The following is a 12,911-nucleotide window of genomic DNA, read 5'->3' as shown; positions in this document are numbered from 1 at the left end:
GCTTGTCACATACAGTCTATGGTCACTCAGAGTAACCTACAGTTAATTTAGCTGCTGGAGAAGAAAGATCAGGGGGGGAGGGGGGGGTGGGGGGAGAGCTGTGGTTGATGGGCCATTAGTTGTGTAAATACACAGCTGAGAGCTGCCGTTTCATTCAGACTGTTTAAAAAACGGTAACAACGGACTATTTTTCTTAGCGGATGCATGTCAATTTAAATCAATACATACAACTATTTTTTAAATCAATAAAAACATTTTCTAAATCCATAAAAGCATTTCAATTAATATTGGGAGTCATGTCGTTACTTTGTTGAGAATGTGGCCATGTAATAAGCGGGATAATTTGCAGCGACTTGTTCCTTATGGGGAAAATAACACCCTTCATGCTCAAGATCCCTCCGCTGCGCTTTGGGATCCTGATCTGCCGACGAGGCTCCATTAAAATATAAATATTTTTAGTAAATTACTGAGTTTAGGCACGTTAATAACGTTTTAATGAAGTTGAATACAGTATATTCATATGTGTCAGTGATTTCATGTCAATTCGGCGAACATAAACATAAATCATCGTGGTGAAGATGATGATTAAATTAGGATTAAAAATCGAGAGCCGGGCTGCATTTCCTCCCGTTCGTTTTTTTCGACTAAACAACATTATTTTGTTAAATAACAACATGTTGATGTTTTGTAAATGATTACATGTCTCTTATTTAGCACAGAGTATGATATCCGTGACATATGGATCTTAACAAAGTTCCGCTGTACATCCAGCGTACTGTATCTGACTTTATTTCACATGAGCTCCAGTGTGGAACCCCACATGCACCTCCTGGTGGATCAATGATCCATTGCAGCTGGCTTCATTATAATTACATTTATCTATCACGGGGTGGTCTCAAATCAAGCTGGAGGTTTTCCCTTGAGCGGTAACAATCACGGCCCTCGCGTTTCAAACTGTCTGAAATGAATCGTTACATCTACAGCGTTATGCAGGCAAGTCCACTGTTCTCATTCAAATAATGGTAAAGCCACACAAGACAGATCCTGAGAATAGGGGTTTATTACACAGTTTCTTCCTTGATTATCTTTTCAGCATCCAACAGCAACATGTCACACTTTGCTCTTGTGGCAGTGTTTAAGAGCGTCTCTCAGTGCCGCCAGAACCATGTCAACATTGTCCTTGCTGCTGTTGCATCCCATCAGTCCAACACGTAGCACCTAAAAAAAACAACAACCAGGTGTTAGGCTTCATTCACAGGACTTATGTGACCTGGAAGGCATAGGTTGTTCAAGTAGAAACAAACTGTTATACAAAGTATTTGAAGGATTTTTGTCTTACCAAGCCAGCTGATGGTCCAAGCCCCCCAGAAATCTCTAAATTATGGGTTTTCATGATGTAGGTTGTGATCTCTTTCCAGTCATATCCATGCGGAGCAACAATGGTGGTAACTGTAGGCAGTCTTGCTTTCTGTAACAACCATTTAAATCAGAAATTATAAATGTTCTTTCTTTTTCATAATTTAAATTGTTGATCATCATTGAGTTTTAACTCTACTGAAAAACTGCGAGAATGTAAATTATGAAACGAAATAATCTGATTTAACTTGAAACTCACTTTTTCTTTGACGAAGAGTTTGAGTCCTATGCTCTCAAGGCCCTGGTGGAAATACTCTGCCACTTTATGATGTCTTTCCCATGAATTCTCCAGACCCTTAGAAAAACAGTAAAGGAATCAAGACAGACAGTCAAAACATTATAGAACAGCTGATACATAACCATCATATTATTTTGTTTTTATGTTGGTATATTTTTGCCACTGTACAAACTGCTACGGCTATCTGTACAGAGCTATTGAAGTGGATACAAAAACAAAACAAAAAACACCTCTTCGGCAAGGACAGCCAGACTCTCCCTCAGAGAGTAGAACGCAGTGACTGGGCCTGTGTGGTGATATCTACAGAGGGGACATGGAAAAGACAGACCATATTAAGAAAGTACAGCTGAACTTGAGAGCACAATTTGAAATCTAATCTGTTCCTGTCTGCAGACGAAAATGTCTTACAGTCTGGACGGCTTGCCATCACATCCCCAGTAGTTTGCAAGCCAACCCAAATCCAAGAAGAATGACACAGGCTTTGCCCTGCGGCTGAATATTTTCTGGCTGTGAACAGATTAAAGGTTAATTACATGGTGTTACATATTCCTTAATGTCTACTTGCATGTTCATTTCTCACCATGCTCTCTCACTAAAGGAGATTGGAGCTGTACCCGGAGGAGCATTCAAAACCTTTTGGGAGCCAGTGTATAGGATATCTATTCCTGAAAATAAAATCAATCCAAAAATGATTGTTATCAAAAGAGATTGTGTAATACAATGCTGAGAGAGACTTGAAATCTACCAGGATTGAATATGTAACCTTGCTGGTCCATGTGCAGAGGGGTCCCTCCCATTGAAGCCACAGAGTCCACAAGAAACAAGCAGTTATACCTGCAGACACACATCATAACAAGCTATCAACTGCCAATATAATTATTATTATTAGAAGTGAGGATGAAAGAGAAATGAGCGCTGCATTTTACTTATGGCACAGCTCAGCGATGCCATCCAAAGGATGCAGGACTCCTGTGGAAGATTCTCCATGTGCGAGGAAGAACACCACTGGCCGGTGTTTTGATAAGGCCTGTGATGAGATAACAGTGTGATCACATAGACAGCAGCTTTTATGGAAGTAATTTAGGTAACCTGAAACTAGAGAGTCAGTGTACCTTCTCAATGTCTGCATTAGTGAGGAAGCCTCCAGGGGGCGCCACTATGGTATTTACTGTGGCACCTGTAGGGTAAACACATGATGTTCTGTGGTCGAACAACTGATTCCCTTTGCAGAGATTCCACCCAGGAGGACCCATGATGGAAAATCACATGTTTACATACTAATTTATCAATGAATTACATTTACTTGCCGATGTATTCAATTGCGCAGTGTACTGTTTGCTGCCCCTAGCGCTCATCAAGAGTCTATGAGCGTGTATGTAATGACTTTCACCAATAACACCATGGTAAACAATACAACTTTCATATTTAGATATAACTTGAACTTATTAAGTTAAATTAAGAAGCAAATAGCCTAATTGCCTTATGAGTTTGCCAATGTTTGATAACGGAGCAGGCTATGCTAATAATGCTAGCAACTAACGTTAACATTAGCTAAAATGTTCTCAATAAGGTTTTTGCAATTTTGTTTTAGCTTTTACTTTAATGGATGTTAACATTAGTTTGCTAATGACATTAGTTTGTGTATATCTCCCAGAAGGGTTAGGGTCAGGCCTGGAGATATGCAGGGTGGCATAGTGCCCTTTATACATCCATATACATACATGGGAGACATGTTCCTTATGATAAACATAGGCACTGTGGTTTATTTTGAGTCAACTCGACATAAGAGCCCTGCTGCTGGAAATATTACCGCACCAAATGTGCATTAATCAGCAGCTGAAATATGAAGTCTTTCCTGATTGAAGTATTGTTTGCTGAAAGCTACAGTGCCCTGCTGAAAAGTATTGAGCCTTTTTAGAACCAAACTTTGTATTCGATTTACAACTAAAGAATGAACCAGGAAAGGAACAAATAAATCCGAAATAATTTAATTGTAAGCTTTGTTTTTCTCGACAGAGAAATATATGAAACCATCATCCTTACCTATCCTCTCTGCCATTTCCGCTGCTCGCTCTCCCCATATACCGTTGACTGCACTCAGCACGCTTTCCCCCCCCTCCACGGTGTTGAAGATGGCACACTCCATTGCAGCGTGGCCGGTGCCGCTCACAGCAAAGGTCATGCTGTTCTGAGTCTGGAACATGTACTGGATCCCACTTCTGATGTCACTCATTATCTATAAAATAAAGTAAACAAATATGAAAATTATATTTTGAGGGGTTCTAACACAGGTCACCCTTAACCTCTTTCATTTATCTAATCATGAGGTAAAATGAACTGGCAAAATTTCTAATAAGTAATTTGTAACTTTTGAGAAAACACTTCCTTAATTCAAAAATGCAAACATAGTCTCCTATGATAGTAAAGGAATACATTTGGGTTTTGGATTATGCCCTCATCCTTCATAGTCTCCACCATGTGTGTTACCTCAAATATCTCTGGATGCATGTGTCCAATGACAGGATTGGCCCCGGCCTTCAAGATCCGTGGTGGGACGTTGGAAGGTCCTGGTCCAAACATGTAGCGATGAGGAACCACCAGGGGTTTTTGCAGGCATTTTGGTGGAGGAACAGAGACAGACGACATGTTCCCAGCAGAGAGACGAGCACAGTGAAACCACAGAGCTGTGAAGCAGGAGCAGTGAGGCTGAGCTGAGCCCACCCCTCAGTCTGACCAGTGAGCTCCTCAGGTCAGGGGTCATCTGCTTTATCTGCTCATCTGTCAACACATGCTGCCTCTGTGCCCAATCAACTCAGGTAGCTGGTTTCCCATTTGAAAGATAAGCAAAGTCACCCAACATGTCCTCAAGTGTTAATCATTGACTTCAGCTCCTCCAGTGTGAGGCTTAAATATTACCCTGCCAACAGGATGACATGTTTTCCACAACACACACGTATAAAGGCTTATGTTGACCTACTGTTTTAATCTGTCGTTGTAAGATCTGGCTATTTACAGTTTGTAAGAAACAAAGTTCCACCCTTAAATATGTGTGCAGTGTGTATACGCTAAAATAATGTTTGGAGGTCTGCAACAGTCTTATAAAAGTTGACCAGATTTAAGGGTATACATTTTATCATCAAAAGGCAATTTGGTTGTAATAAATCAGCAAAATCAAGGCCGTTTGCTGATAAGAAGAGAAAAGGAAATAAGGCTTATGTTATCAATTGTGTTGTCCCCCAAAAGATCCAGTGGCTTATTTTTATGTATTCTTTTTGAGAGTAGAATGGTTCCAGTACATTACAGCTGTCAGTTTGACACACAACCATATTACATATAGGCCAGTGTTAACAAAATAGGCGTTTCATACTGTTTTTTATGGGATTAAGAGCATACTGAACCTATAAAGAAGAACGGTATAATGTATATCTACAGGAACAATGTGAACTCCATTGGAAGTAGGCTTTTATTCAAATAAAAAGCGCATGGCACAGATCATATCATATTAAGGTTTTACAGATACGAACACATTGTCAACACATGCAGATGCAAATCACACAATCTGGAAAGCTTGTTTGATTTTGTTGTGATAAAGTGTGCTAACGTGGTCTCAAATTCCTGAAAAATAAGGCACTAATAAGTATTAATTCGTTTTTATTATCAGTAGGCTACTTTAATTACGTATGATTTCATTATAGCTTGTTGCTATTTTTGCGATCTTTCCGGGGGGATGAGGAGCAACTTGCCCAAAGGCTCGGGGCAGAAGCAGCCTTCTCTGTACACCAGCTGACCCCGGACCAGCGTGGCACACACCACACCCTGCAGACTGAGGCCAAGGTAAGGAGTGAGCTACGCACGTACGCACGTGCGCGCACACAAACACACACACACACACACACACACACACACACACACACACACACACACACACACATTTAAATGTTAAAATGATAAACAAAGCTTCTTCAATCAATTTCTTATTTTAATGTGGTTTACCTTGTTTTTATGATGTATGCCTCCTTCTTTAATCTGTGAAGCATGACAGAAATGTAAATGAATACAGTGCAATAGAGTATAGCTTTTTTAATGGGACGGGTGGCGCAGTGCTCTGTGCATCCGATCATCAGATCAAGGGGGGTGCTGGGGAACTCAAGTTCGAAACCCGCCGCCACTGCGTCAGGCCGTCGTGTCCTTGGGCAAGACACTTCAACCGGATTTGCTCCGATAGTACATTTATGATACTAATGTGTACTTGTAAAAGCGCCTCGATGACTTCGAGGCGTGAAGATGGAAGATGGACGGTGTGGCGCAGTGCGCTGTGCAATGATCATCAGATGAAGGGGTGAAACCTGCCGCCGTTGTGTCCTTGGGCAAGACACTGCTCCTGTGGGTATTGTTCACAGTAATGACCCTCACATGTGTGTAATGTGTATTTGTAAAGCGCTTTGAGCATCTGGAAAAAGCGTTATAATAAATATAAGGAATTATCATTATTAGGCTATTTAGCCTAGTTTGTCCTTAATATATCAAAACTTAGGTAGGTCTCTCTTTTAGAGATTCCGAGAGACAGATTGAAAACCAGGAGCAGGGCCTTTACTATCAGGAGATCCGACAACCCCACTTTGTTAAAGTTTTTTGAAAACACAATTTTTGATTGTGCATTCACTTTCATTATTCCCTTGCTGTGTATCTCTAAAAAAAATTATATTCCTAAAATTGTAAGTTATAAACGTGTACGTATAAAGATTTGATATATTAATCATGTTATGTATAAATATAAGAACCCTCCTTGATTAGAACATAAGCCTATGACATTATATAAAATACAATAATAATAACAAAATAAAAACAAATACAAAAAACGAAATAAAGGCAAAAATGACAAAAGGTGAAACTTAACAGTCAACAAGAAGCTGTTGTGAGGTACTTTGTAATCATGTTATTATGAAAGGTACAATATATGTCTAATGTAGGCTATTATCATTATTGTAATACAAACTTCAAATTCTCTCTCGGGGTCCCATATGACCAGGTCAGCATCGTAACCGGGGGCGAGGCAGCCCTTCTGGTTGTCAAGGCGACTGAGCTGGGCTGTGTTCCGGCTGAGGAGCCTCACCACGTCACTCAGCTGGAAGCCTCTCTTACTGGCCGAGCTCCAGAACAGAGGCAAACCTGAGAGTGTTTGAGAGGTGCAGAGGTTAACAGGCCTAAAAAAGAATTGAGCTGAAACGATCAAATATTTCAGAATTTCCTGAATTCAGAAAAAGTAGTTAACACTGTGGATGAGAGTGGACCTGGTTTCCGACTTTGACCCCTCTCACTGTCTGAACGGTAAATAATTGTTCTGTCTCTCAGCTCTTGTTTGCCTCCCTGTGAACTTCGCCCTGTGTGAGTGACTGTCAGAAGTTTTATAGGTGGGAGAGAGCCAATAATCCAACCTAAAAGAACCTTTGCACATACATTTCCTGTACTATTACACAGGCCAGGTTTAACATGTGCATTTTAGCCAATTTGTTCAGCTATCAGCAGAGGATTCATCATGTAAAGAACTGAAGCTACTCCTTGAACAATGAATTATGGTAGCTGGTGCATCATCTGATGCACAGCTAAAAGCCCCATATGCATAATACACACATCTAAATGTAAATTCACAAACAAACCTGTACAGTAAGCAGTCAAATCTCTGTCCAGTCACATGAATCATTAAGTGAACAGAAATCTGAATATTACTGACTCAATGTGTGGGACACTGATAAGTCAATGACCGTTGACTATTTTCAGACAGAACATGATGTCAAATCAAACAAGTACCAACAATGAGGGTTATTACAAGGTAAACCCAACCAACAAAGTTTGAGTGCATCCTGGCAACTCTGTCTCCTAAAAACTACTTTCCTATACAACAAAGGTGCATTTCAATATAGCATATTGTAGTGATCACACACTGTTTATCATAATTCACTCATGAAACTACAGGTTGGGGGTATTGTTCCGTACGGACACACATGTTGACTGCACCTCCTGTGTACCTACTGTGTGCCCTCCTTTCTCTTCTCCCCTTCTCTTCCTGGACTTCAAGCCGGCAACATGTGGTTTTCTGCTGCTCAATAAAACCAACTTTGCACCTTCGATGCACCGCCTCCGACTCCCTTCTCTCGGCACTACAATATTCAGATTATCAGAGCTTCTAGCTGAAAACAGGTGTCTGCTGTCTGCTGCCATAAAATCAAAAACAATTACCTTAAAGATGCTAAAACGCTATAATTGAATCAACAATTTGCATTTTGACATCCTGGACGATGGCTGAATCTGTGTCCCGTTTGCAATGCAATGCAACTGTTAATGGAGTTTGGGTATAAACAGTCTCAAATCATTGAAATATAATGATATTATTTTATGATGCATTAGGTTTGCAGTGACAGTGGTGCCATGTTAGTTGCTCCAGGTGATGAAAAACATACAATATGTTATTCATTTATTGTAATACACTGTATTATTAATAGTGCAGTTACCAAATTGTAGAGAGGATATTCCTCCCCATGCCTCAGTAAAGTCTCCTCTCTCCAGTTTCTTCAGATCGGGGGTGCAGGGGGAATGATCCGACACCACCATGTCAATCTGCCCAGCTTTCAGTGCGGACCATAGCTGCTCCTGTGAGGTGAAAGGAATCCCAAGTGAACAAAGAATAAAATAGAAAGTGAAGTGAAGTTGTTGATCCACTGTGCATCCGCTTGTGTTTACCTGGTTAGCAGATCCTCGGATGGGGGGGCAGCACTTGAACTGTGTGGCCCCTGAAGGTATGTTCTCAGCACACAGGCTGAGGTAGTGGTGGGTGGTCTCCACGGTCAGGGACGCTCCGGCCTGCCGCGCAGCCTGGATCAGCTTCAGAGGCTCTGCAGAAGACAGGTGCACGATATGACAGCGCACCCTGGAGCAGAGAGGTTAGCTCAGTGTAGCATCAAAGCTACATTCACAACCACATACTGCCCAGAATGATCTTCTATGATATAAAGGTTATTTTATTCTTACTGGAACTCGAGGCAGAGTTCTGTGACGGTGCGAATGGCTTCCGTCTCCATTATATCTGGTCTGGACTGCAGGAAGGTGGAGTACTGGGAAGGTTCTTAAGTGGGAAGAGGTGTAGGAGCAAACCATCAGTATGATGTCAATACTGTACTATTATAAACCTTGATTTATGGATATATTAAGTATATATATATATTTATATTGTATTTATAAATTAAGTATATACAGTATAACAAAAGTTTCTCTAGCTGAGAAAACTCCCAAAAATCACAATTGAAAAATGTCAACTTGATATCTCAAAGAAAATGTCACGGCGCACTTAAGTGAAACATTGTGGGGGGGGTGTAACTGATGAGAACATTAGAAATACTTTTCCGTTTTCTGGTCTCGCAAGAGTATTGTGTTCTTCCAGGAAACATTTATTGTCCCTTTGATAGATTTCAGTAGCTTTGTATCATACCATAAAGGGGCCAGAGATGGCTGCTAACTTGCCCTAACTGCCAAAAAAAGAAATTACTTCGCAGAAAGTGAAGTGGACAATAGCACAAACTCCTGGGGGTCAGAGCGTGGTCTATCCTGTGCAATGGCAGCTACAGTACATCATGTGTTCTGATCTAGTGGGATGTTGGAGACCAGACGCCGGTCCCGAGGTTTGCGTTCGCTGGAATCGAGCTGCTTCATTTAACTGAAGATCCATCTTTGGAGCTACTATTTGCTCTCCCCCTGAATAAGCAGTCTTCTAGCCGGTGGAGGTGGAGCAGAAGATTAGCCAGTTAACAAACAGTAAATAATAAAATCTATGCCCCATTCCACCATTTTCAAGCCAATGTGGCTGTTGTCGGAACCCTTAAAGGGGACCTATAATGCAAAATGCACTTTTTGTCTTTTATACATAAATATGTGACCCCGGTGTGTCAGGAGCAGAGGTCACGTTAACCGAATATTTTCCGTCTATGACGGATTTTTTTTAACAATGACGGAAAAATCTGAAAGCAGTCCGTCATTTTGATGGATTAGAACAAACTCGGAACAGCGCCAAAGTTTCCCCGCAGCGAGGCTCCGGTGTTAAGCATGCCTGCCAAAAAGGAAATGATACCGTTTCCAAACCCAAATTTGCCCTACAAATCATTGAAATGTCTGTGAGTTTTGGCTTTACGCTGTGCGCACTCCCGCGAGGTGCAGTGGGCATAACACGGCACTAACAGTTCACGAGCGTGCGCCCCGCCACCCGTTGACAGTTCACGACTGTGCTCTCCCCCCACCACACCCCCGTTGACAGTTCACGACCGTGCTCTCCCCCCCCGGTTGACAGTCTCTCTCTCTCTCTCTCTCTCTCTCCCCCCCCCCCCAGAGTGTCAAGGCCGACGGGTAATACTGAATTTTGCCGGAAATTTTACGATCCTGTCCGTCAAAAAGACGGGCAGTGAAAAAGTCTAGTGCAACCTCTGGTCAGGAGACTCACAAAGTGTCAGAAAATAAAACCATCTCTCTTTTCCTCCGTACCCAAATCTCGAAAAACAGGGGTACAACGGAGCTGATCCAGATTTTTCGTCCGATATGACGTAATATCGGAAATGGGGACCCACTACCAGAAACATCGCTGTCAGAAACAATGCCCGACTGTTTTTGACGTAATATGGTCTTGGTTTACATTAGCAAGCATTGCTAACACATCATCCTTGATGTGGTTTGGAACATGATGGCGTTTAATCACGGCAGAATTTAACCGTAGCTGCCGTACGGTAATTCTGAGCAGTCATTAGCTCCCCTTCCTCTTTTTTGTTTGTTCAAGCTAAGGACCCCAAACCTGCAGTTCTCTAACAGTCCTGAAATAGAGGGATATGAGGGATGTCTAAAATGCATGATCTGTTTGATATTTTGAGCAAAACACATCATAGACATGTTTTTATATAGTTGTATACTGTATATCTGAGACCTATAATATAATGCCTAAAAATAGCATGATAGGAGACCTTTAAGGCACACGTTCACAAATTGTTATTGAGAGAATGCAAAATGCATCTTTTTTACATCTCTGTACACACTAGGTGATGGCTGAAGATAGTATAGCGCAGGCAGATACTGTATAGTAAAGTAAATATGTTGTTACCGCCATCCTCTTCTGCTGTCTGCTGGACATCCCTCTCTGCATGGAACTAAAGGAGACACAGCAGAAGGTATCTGTATTACATTGATGATCTTCATGTGGTCATGTTAAGGTGAGGGCTGCAGGTTGTGAGTTACCAGCAAGACACTTCCTGTGCCCTGCAGCTGCTGCATGGCTGCGTGCAGATCACAGTCCGTCACATGGGGGAACTCCTCCACCCCACTGTGGATGAGGAAACATTTGAAGCCAGCCACTCCTGCCTCCATCAGGGGCCGGAGTTCTAGCTAAGAATATATTTGTTTGTTCGTGTTTGGTTATTATTTAGTCATTTTTACTTCAGAATGGATTACTTTTCATCCAGGCTGTTCCACTGTACCTGATTGCCAGGAATCACACCTCCCCAGAAGGCTGTGTCCACAAAACACTTCCCTGTCGCCTCCTGAATCTTATCGCGAAAATTGCCAAGTGTGGTAGTCGGAGGGATGCTGTTTCTGTGGGGATTTAAAAAAAAAAAAAAAACTGCCTACATTAGAGATTGGCACACGGGAATAGATAGTTAAAACATAAAGAAAAGTGATTTGCTTTTTCCTCACTTTTTGCATAAAGAAAACAATATTATTTAAAAGTCTCTTGTGACACACATGAGCATACGCAGGCAGCCCGGAAGGTCTGTTGTCAAATGTCAAACCATCCAGTTCTGCAAAACTGGATGGTTTTTTTTGTTGTTTTTTTAAAATTGCATTCACCCTGCAACCTTTACCCCCCGCTGGTGACCCAGAGAGGTCAGACAGTGGGTTTTGAATGACTCTGAGAGGGGGGCGGTCTGCAGACTTACAGTGGCATGTCCACAATGGTTGTCACCCCTCCAGCTGCAGCAGCCCTGGTGGCGGTCCAGAACCCCTCCCAGGAGGTGCGGCCCGGTTCATTCACATGGACGTGGGAATCTACGATGCCGGGCATCACCACACTGTCAGCCACATCCAACACCTGCCCCAAGGTGGGATCACAAACAGGGGGACATGAGTGTCAACACATTATGAGGAGCTTCTTATGATGTATAAACATAGATGTACCATTCCTTCCACAAACGTACTTACCTCACAGGGAACGTCCACAGAAATGTCTGAGAGTATCTGATGAATCTTCCCATCCTTTATCAGGATGACAGCAGGACGTATTTCGTCCCCCAGTAGCACCCTCTGACTCCTCACAGCACTAACCGTTGAGCCGAGCTCCATGTCTGTCTTTATTGAGAGTTAATTAGTACAATAGACTCTCCTGACTTCAGGTACCAACTGTTGCAGGTCAGCGGCCACCTGCTGAGGCACCACCCCCTGGTAACAGTTCATTGGACAGTCATTTGTTGACTCTTCCTGTCTATGCATGCCCGGCACCGTGGGAGGGCCAGAGAGGGACAGGCCCTCCCATTTGACATTCCTGCCCTCCCCCAATAAACACGATTTTTATTATTTATAAAAAATATATATTTTTTATTTTTGTATTTTTTAAATTATAAATAAACTGTGAACCTTTATGCTACAATGTATGTGATGTCAGATAGTAACTAAAACAAAAAATTGCAGGCTACATCAAATAAATTCATGTGTCTGTTGTGATTTGTGATTCGTCCACATTTAGACCAATCACAGCGTCACACTCTGCCGGCTATTCTGGATTTGTTTATTGTGCATTCTGTAGACTCCCATTTCTGTTTAAATTACAAAATGGACATCAGAAATTGGCTTAAAAGGTCTAAGGATTTATTAAAACGAAATAGCGATGAAAGAACTGCAGCCGATGCAGCTGCACGCCTTAATGTCACAAGCTTGACCTCGGCAAACCCCGGGGCTGAGTTAGCGAGCCCAATCCTTGACTCATCAAGGCGGCCGCCACCAACGCTGTCCTCCGAGGCATAGCTCCTTGTGCCCCTACCATCACCACCTGCGTTGCCACACCCTGTGCCACACCCGCCATCCTCCTCCTCCGTGCCGGTGCCTCCACTACAGACGCTACCTTGCAGCACATCAACAGGTAGGCTATTGGGCCAGCAACCGCTCAAAGACCAACAGCCCCAGATGATCTTGGGGTCAATAAACCCTACCAGGTGAAACTGGATCGTTATCCAGG

General features: G+C 42.3%; 2 protein-coding genes across 3 annotated transcripts; both read right to left on the bottom strand.

Annotated features, from left to right (window-relative positions):
* Positions 1-933: 933 nt before the first annotated feature.
* Positions 934-4,467, bottom strand: agxta (alanine--glyoxylate and serine--pyruvate aminotransferase a). Of its 2 annotated transcripts, XM_010766786.1 has the most exons (11): positions 4,142-4,467; positions 3,698-3,890; positions 2,767-2,831; positions 2,581-2,681; positions 2,418-2,488; positions 2,235-2,319; positions 2,063-2,161; positions 1,885-1,954; positions 1,616-1,711; positions 1,340-1,468; positions 934-1,218 (listed from the first exon to the last, which is right to left on the bottom strand). In XM_010766786.1, exons 1-11 carry the CDS (start codon positions 4,298-4,300, stop codon positions 1,111-1,113), a joined length of 1,176 nt encoding a protein of 391 aa, XP_010765088.1. In that variant the 5' UTR covers positions 4,301-4,467; the 3' UTR covers positions 934-1,110. The 2 variants fall into 2 exon arrangements, with proteins under 2 accessions (XP_010765088.1, XP_010765089.1); XM_010766787.1 differs by lacking the exon at positions 934-1,218 and having other exon boundaries at positions 1,346-1,468; positions 1,612-1,711.
* An 803-nt stretch (positions 4,468-5,270) lies between these two features.
* LOC104941656 (allantoinase, mitochondrial) lies at positions 5,271-12,022 on the bottom strand. Its single transcript, XM_010766785.1, has 11 exons — positions 11,882-12,022; positions 11,620-11,771; positions 11,161-11,275; positions 10,922-11,068; positions 10,788-10,833; positions 8,681-8,774; positions 8,393-8,579; positions 8,164-8,302; positions 6,651-6,823; positions 5,648-5,680; positions 5,271-5,500 (listed from the first exon to the last, which is right to left on the bottom strand). The coding sequence occupies exons 1-11, from the start codon at positions 12,020-12,022 to the stop codon at positions 5,357-5,359; spliced, it is 1,371 nt and encodes a 456-aa protein (XP_010765087.1). The 3' UTR covers positions 5,271-5,356.
* Positions 12,023-12,911: the final 889 nt, after the last annotated feature.

The sequence above is a fragment of the Notothenia coriiceps genome, unplaced genomic scaffold, assembly GCF_000735185.1.
Source record: "Notothenia coriiceps isolate Sejong01 unplaced genomic scaffold, NC01 NC01_scaffold00003657, whole genome shotgun sequence".
Lineage (NCBI taxonomy): Eukaryota > Metazoa > Chordata > Actinopteri > Perciformes > Nototheniidae > Notothenia > Notothenia coriiceps.
Note: the sequence above shows the minus strand (reverse complement) of the source record. Positions and strands in the feature narration are given on the sequence as shown.